We start from the raw sequence: 7381 nt of genomic DNA, 5'->3' as shown, positions 1-7381 counted from the left end.
CCCTCAACTTCTAATTCCTCTCCTCCATGATGTGAGCTACTTGGCTCACTTGACTCCTCTTCATGGCTTGAAGTGGAGTTCCCCTCATGGAACTTTGCCAAGTTGTTCCACAACTCCTTGGCATTGTTGTATCCTCCTATCTTACACAAGATATCACTAGGTAATGAAAATTCAAGGATTTTCGTTACCTCGTCGTTGATTGTGGATTGGTGGATTTGTTCTTTCGTCCACTTCTTTTTCTTGAGAAGTTCTCCCTTTCTATCCACCGGAGGAATAAAACCTACTTGTACACAATTCCAATTTGCTAGGTTAGTCATAAGAAAATACTTCATTCTTACCTTCCAATACGCGAAGTCGCAACACTCGTAGAAGGGTGGAATCGTGATGTCTTCTCCGAGTCGATCCATTCTCTAGCTTGTGCTCCCCCGGGTGTTAATCCGACGAAGAGCAACCTTGCTCTGATACCACTTGTTAGGATCCTTCGTACGGAGGCTAGAGAGGGGGGGTGTGAATAGCCGACCCCAAATCGTCGTTTCTTTCTACAAAACGTGTTAGCGCAGCGGAAAATAAACACAGAAACGAAAGGGAAAGAAGACGAACCTCAAACAAACCGATGTAACGAGGTTCGGAGATAAACTCCTACTCCTCGGCGTGTCCATAAGGTGGACGAAGCCTATCAATCCGTCGGTGGATGAGTCCCCGGAGAACCGGCTAATAAATGCTCCTTGTGGGTGGAGAAACCTCGCCACAATACTTGTAACAACAAGATGAATGTACAAGAAATACAAGAAAGCAGAAGACAATACAAGTGTAAAAACAATCTTGCCTTCTCGTCGACTGGAAGAAGCAACAGCTCCAAGCGCCTACAACAGCAGATGATCCAGCCGGAAGCTCACGCGAAGCTTTGGAGAAGCTCAACAAAGCTCAAGCACAGCAGCACTTAGGGACAGGAAGAAGGAAAAAGGAGCGATAGCACCAAAGCCTTGATCTCCTTTTATAACCTGCGAACCTGCACAGCAAAGACAGAAGCCAGCGGAGAAGACGGAGCGACCCGTTGTGACTCAACGGTCGAACGTGGACCGATCAGGCTCCACCCTGATCAGTCCAGGACCCTTCTGATCGGTCTTGGGGACCGATCAGGCTAAGCCTGGACCGATCAGGCTATGTCCTGATCGGTCCAGGAGGAGTCTGATCGGTCCCTGGACCGATCAGCCTTTCTCCTTCTTCTTCTTCTGTTTGCTTTCTGATCGGTTTCCAGACCGATCAGATAATCCACAGAAGCATTCTGTTTGGTTACTGATCGGTCACCAGACCGATCAGCCGAGCTACCGAGCTACCGAGTTACCGAGCTACCGAGTTACCGAGCTACCGAGCCCTCTCTGACCTAGTCCGGAGAATGAGCTGCTGAGCCCTCTCCGACTTCGTCCGGTCCAGAGAATGAGCTACCGAGCTACCGAGCTATGAGCTACCGAGCCACCGAGCTACCGAGCTACCGAGCTACCGGGCTACCGAGCTACCGGGCTACCGAGCTACCGAGCTACCGAGCCCTCTCCGACTCCATCCGGCCCAGAGAACGAGCTACCGAGCCCTCTCTGACCTAGTCCGGGCTACCGAGCTACCGAGCTACCGAGCCCTCTCTGACTTCCCATGCCAATCTTCCATACTTGGACTTCTCCCGTGCCAAGTTGCCTGCTTGGACTTTTCCGTGCCAAGTCTTACTTGGACTTTTCTCGTGCCAAGCTCCATGCTTGGACTTTTCACCAGATGTCTGGTCAACCTTGACCTATCTGGATTTCCCTTGCCTGGCTTCACTCACCAGGACTTTCCAACTGCCTGGCTTCACTCACCAGGACTTTCCAACTGCCTGACTTCACTCACCAGGACTTTCCATCTGCCTGGCTTCACTCACCAGGACTTCCAAACTGCCTAGCTTCACTCACTAGGTCTTTCCCCTGCCTGGCTTCACTCACTAGGACTTTCACTTTCACCTAGCTTCACTTACTAGGATCTTCACCTGGCTTTACTCACCAGGATTTCCAAACTGCCTAGCTTCACTCACTAGGTCTTTCCCCTGCCTGGCTTCACTCACCAGGACTTTCACTTTCACCTACCTTCACTCACTAGGATTTTCACCTGGCTTTACTCACCAGGATTTCCCGACTGCCTGGCTTCACTCACCAGGACTTTCCGAACTGCCTGGCTTCACTCACCAGGACTTTCTGAACTGCCTAACATCCCAGTTAGGACTTCCCAGTCAAGTATCCGGTCAACCTTCACCTACTTGACTCTTCTTCATCCAACCTGATCAGACCCTGATCAGTATCTCTCCGCATGGACAACTGCACCTGCATTGTCCATGTCTATATGTCTTTCTGTATTGTCAAATATCGAAACCATGACCAAGGTTTACGCTTGGTCAACTTAGGTCAACATTGACCTACTGGAAATTGCACCAACAGTTATTGCCTATAAAAAGTATATTATCAACATATAACACTAGGAATGTAATTTTGCTCCCACTAACCTTCTTGTAAATGCAAGGTTCTTCTGGATTCTTGACAAAAGAAAAATCTTTAATGACTTTGTCAAATCGTAGATTCCAACTCCGAGATGCTTGCTTTAGTCTATAAATGGACCTCCTGAGCTTACAAAATTTATTGGCGTTCTTGGCTTTTATAAAATCGGGAAGTTGTACAATATATAATTCCTCCTGTAACCTTCCATTTAGGAAAGCAGTTTTAATATCCATTTGCAAAATCTTGTAATCCTTATAAGCTGCTATAACTAACAAAATTCTAATGGACTTAAGCATTTCAACAGGCAAAAATATTTCATCATAGTCAATTCCTTGACGTTGATTGAAACCCTTTACCACAAGCCTAGCTTTATAGGCACTTATGTTCCCATCCATGTCAATTTTTTTCTTGAAGATCCATTTACATCCTATGGGCTTTATCCATACTGGCACATCAACCAACTCTCAAACTTAGTTGATGCACATGAAGTGCACACTACAACAAAAATGTTAAAAGACAACACCCCTACGACAACGGTTTTAAGAGAAAGCGTTGCGTATGCACTCAAAGACAACGGTTTTTGCCAAAACCGTTGTCTTTGAACTCCCCATTAAATATAAAAGACAACGGTTTTGTGAAAACTGTTGTCATTGAGCAACTTCTTTTTAAAACAACAACACTTTTTACAACGATTTTATAAACCATTGTCTTTAAGCGCGTTTTTAGAGGCTACGACAACAGTTTTGATAAAACCGTTGTCTTTGACTTTATTCGTTTCGTCATTTTCCCCCTGCAGTTTTGTTTTCCCTCTCTCCGAAAATCTTTTTAGCGCCGTGTTTCCCCTTCGCATTCTCAGACCCTAAGAAATTTTTCATTCCCTCTCCCTTTCCCATCCCCCCACTTCGCTCTCTCTATGTTCCATGGTGAGATGTGGACTGCAGTGTAAGAGTTGGAACCCTTGCTCACTGCCTGTCTAGCGATCTTAAGGTCTAAACTTGACACAAGGTGTGGTTTTACTCGCGCTTTGCTCCCATTTTTTGTCTTGTTTCTTGGGTTTCATCCTAGTTCTGCTGATGTCTAGTCTGGGAGGGCTGGATCTGCTTTCCTTGTGCTTCAGTGTTCACGATCCAAGCGTGCAACATTCTTTTTCGACGTGATTTGTGTTATTTTGGGGCTTGCGACTCGTCTGCCATCAAAAGATGGTATTTTTATGTATTTGGGGTCGATTTATAATTTCCCTTTGTCTTTTTCCCCATATCTTTAGTTTCTCTTGGATTGATGAGATTTTTGGGGTTTCTTTAAAGAGAAAAGATACATTTATGTAATTCCAACTCATGATTGTTAGCATGTTGGCATGGAACTTGTGCCAAGAGCAGCTCCCTTTTCCTCAAGGAGAAGCCTATGCTATGTGCAGATTATGATAATGTAGTATGTGCTTACATGTACTAATTTACATATTAACATGATTTTATACTCATACCATATAATTTGATAGAGATGCTCATATGGAACTTAACACTCTTCAGGTCATCAGCATGTGTGAAGGTTCAACAACATATGCCTGAAAGCTTGCTGCAGAAGATTGGATAAATGTTGACGCTCTGTTTAATTAATTCTTAATAAGTTGCATAGTTGCATCGACTAGTTGCAAATATGGCTGGCAAGATTTCTTGCAAAATAACAGTTACTGGCCGAAGTGGATTTATAATCTCATTCTCAAATGTATCACATTATACTAGATCAACATGTTTGAGAAAGACCATTGGCTTTAAGAAACTATGAAATAATTCATTGTTGTTATTCTGAGTGAAATGTGATCGATATGGTATACTCTAGATTCTCTTTTTTTTTTTCTTTCATGTTTTTTTTTACAATTAAACTTCTTTTGTAGTCTCCAGTTTAATTAATTAGCTTACTCATAACTAAATTGCTAATTCAAATGGTCATAGATGTATGGTCAGACTACATTTCTGTACAACCTTTTGACTATGTCGCCATTTGTTTTGATATCATCTTTTCGCTTGTTTATTATTGTTTTGCTTTGGTGATATTTTTCCATGGAATTTTTATGCACTAGTGGCATAACAAGACTAAATGATCGGGCACGCCAAGATGCTGCTGTTCTTCGACTTGGATTTCTTAAGCTTGATGGTATAACATCTTCTTTAGTCTATACTTTATCTGAATATAACAGAGTTTTCACTTGTTCTTTAGAGTTCCTTCAATATTTTTGAAGTGCTAACATTTATGTAATGTGGAAGCTCGTGCAAGGGAGGACACAAGGAAGATTGACCTTGGTGTTAAGGAAAAGGCTGCTCGGTTGAAGCATTTAGCCACTGTATGTTTTCTAGCTTAGCTTTTCTAATTTTAGCCAAAAATCTCTTTTTTATCTGCATGGCTTGATTTATTCATGCATATCTTGAAGGACAGGGCTCAATCTGATCTGAAGAGAGTAGCAGATCAACATTGGAGTGATGGGGCCTTAGAGGTTTCTCTTTTTCTGTAGTATTTAACAGCAATTATTCAGTTTATTTAGTCGTGATTTTCTACTTTTTCCTTCATTAGTTATTTGGAAAAACTATCATCAAATTTTATTTTGAGTTGTAAAGAAGATCCTCTATATTCAATATTCTGGAATGAAGATTATTGTATTATTTCTCAATCTAAAAGGAAATTCCATTCAGAATGAAACTACAGTGGCTTCATAAGAATGAAGCAATCATCTGGCAAGTGTTTTGAACCAAACTTGATAGGGTAGATGTATTTCACAGCCATTTGAAATCTTTTTTAAATGTGAGGATGGAAGGGTATTAAATCAGAGTGGAAGAGGGAGGGAAAACACAACATGTAGGCAAAAAAAAAAAACTGATGACCAGCCTTTATAATTTTAAATTTTTTTTGGAGGAATGGTTACTGAATAAAACTTTAACAAGCTACCAAAGTGTTTGTTGAAATGTGCTACATACTCCATTGTAGATTGCGTCCAAGGAATATATGAAATAGTTTAGTTTTGGTTGCTGAGCTAATATTCTGCTTGTTTTCTCATAATATTGCAAGTTAATTATTGTCCATAATATTATGTGTATATTGGATATCAAGTGTGGATTATAGTTTCTTTTATGAGTTAATGGAAGAAATTACATGACTGTGTGACTATGGAGTTTGTGGAAGTTGTTATTGATGACCATAACAACCCTGTTAAAGTGTCTTTTGATATATTTATTTTACATCTAATTATAACTGTATAATTTTCTTCAAAACATTTTGAGTTTGACCAGGCCGACTTACGACGAGCTGACTTCATATTTAGACGACGTGCCATGGAAGATGCATACATGGCATTGAAGGTAGAAGATGTATTGCTTTTTTTTCCAACATCGTTGTGGTGTAAGTTTAATCATGTATATTACTTGCATAAGTGTCATATGATTAACTAGTTTAAAAAATGTGGAGTCTAGTTTATATCCCATAAATTTTTTGAAATGATTATAATGTTCATTGTCCTTTGTTCTGTTGTTTTACTGTAATTCAGTACACAAGATGCAAGTAATGTGAATAATCTGTCTCTCTTGTGCAGTTTATAAGAAACATTCATGACATGATGGCAAACAAATTTTACCAATTGTAAGTCTTTCACCTCAATATCAAACTTTCTTACATGTAGTGACTCCTGTTAAAATTGTTTCTTGCACACTTTTGTGTTTATATGGCATTCATGATCAATCATTCATTTTGTTGAAACAATTCCTTGTAGTCCTTCAAATGAAAGGTCTTTCTCTCTCAAAGATAAAATGGGATTCATTACACTCAAAAAGAATGGGAAAGCTCTTGATCTATTTGCAGATGAGGTCACAACAGACCGTATGCAAGCCATTCAGGTGCTTTAATGTGCATACTTTTTTGTTCTATTTTTGTTTATGAATGCTTCATTTCACATGTTATTGTTTGTTTTAGGAAGCTTATTGGACTATGGCATCTGCCTTACTGCCATCTAGTCCATGATTCTAGCACAAGTCTTATGGCTCTGAGAACTATCATCTAACAGTTTTCACTAGGATGTAACTATCTTACAACGATGAGTCTCGAAGCTTTAATGCAGCTATTTGGTGATGCTAAGGCCAAATATCTAAATCCTTATCTATTTCATCCCAGTTTCTCATAAGTGTTCTTGGTGACATCGTACTACTAGTTTTAGTGATGTATAGACACTAATCCAATTCGAGACTTTTGCTCCATTTGAACTTGTTTAAACCAAGGAACCATGCTGTTTTCCCTTGATGCTATGCTGAACTGCCTTGCTCTTGGATTCACTTTTCGGTTATTCCACAGGAATTGAGTGTTGTCCTGGAATTGCTTTATATTTTATGTAGATTTTATGTAGAATTTTCTCTTCCGTTTTGTAGACATTGAGTGTTGCCCTGGAATTCTGGAAATCCTTCTCTCATGTCCAGGTATTAGAGCTATGCGAAATGTTTATTCTATAGTTATAGTTCAAGCAGTACTTACTACAATTATCTTTTTTCTTATATTTTATATTTTTCTTTGATAAGTTTTGTTTAATTTTTCTCTTGCAGGATGTAACTCGGGCAATTCGTGAGGCTTGAGATTTTGGATGCAAGGAGTGAGCTTTGTTAGGTTATAAATTTCCTTGCTAATGTGTAAAAGTCATATGAAGAACAGTAATGGAAAACATGTGATTTATGGTTTGATACTACTAAATTTGATGAATACAACTCATTTTGTATGTTTTGTATTGGTGGTTTGCTTATATTAAAAATATAATTGTTGTTTGGTATTATCATGTTACAACATGAACATTAAAGACAACGGTTAGAAACGTTGTAAAAAATACGTAAACCACAATG

General features: G+C 39.7%; 1 protein-coding gene across 1 annotated transcript; it reads left to right on the top strand.

Annotated features, from left to right (window-relative positions):
• Positions 1-4267: 4267 nt before the first annotated feature.
• Positions 4268-6607, top strand: LOC122049619 (senescence-associated protein OSA15, chloroplastic-like). The gene is made up of 7 exons (XM_042610985.1): positions 4268-4667; positions 4778-4854; positions 4942-5004; positions 5795-5863; positions 6094-6140; positions 6271-6394; positions 6471-6607. Exons 1-7 carry the CDS (start codon positions 4574-4576, stop codon positions 6516-6518), a joined length of 522 nt encoding a protein of 173 aa, XP_042466919.1. The 5' UTR covers positions 4268-4573; the 3' UTR covers positions 6519-6607.
• Positions 6608-7381: the final 774 nt, after the last annotated feature.

The sequence above is a fragment of the Zingiber officinale genome, chromosome 2B, assembly GCF_018446385.1.
Source record: "Zingiber officinale cultivar Zhangliang chromosome 2B, Zo_v1.1, whole genome shotgun sequence".
Taxonomy (NCBI): Eukaryota; Viridiplantae; Streptophyta; class Magnoliopsida; order Zingiberales; family Zingiberaceae; genus Zingiber; species Zingiber officinale.
Note: the sequence above shows the minus strand (reverse complement) of the source record. Positions and strands in the feature narration are given on the sequence as shown.

Bases quoted from the DNA above. Each gene is read 5' to 3' on its own strand.
- LOC122049619 (XM_042610985.1), top strand. From the start codon at position 4,574: ATGGAATTTTTATGCACTAGTGGCATAACAAGACTAAATGATCGGGCA. The intron at 4,668-4,777 runs GTATAACATCTT...GTAATGTGGAAG, and splicing joins TGGATTTCTTAAGCTTGATG to CTCGTGCAAGGGAGGACACA. The intron at 5,864-6,093 runs GTAGAAGATGTA...TCTCTTGTGCAG, and splicing joins ATGCATACATGGCATTGAAG to TTTATAAGAAACATTCATGA.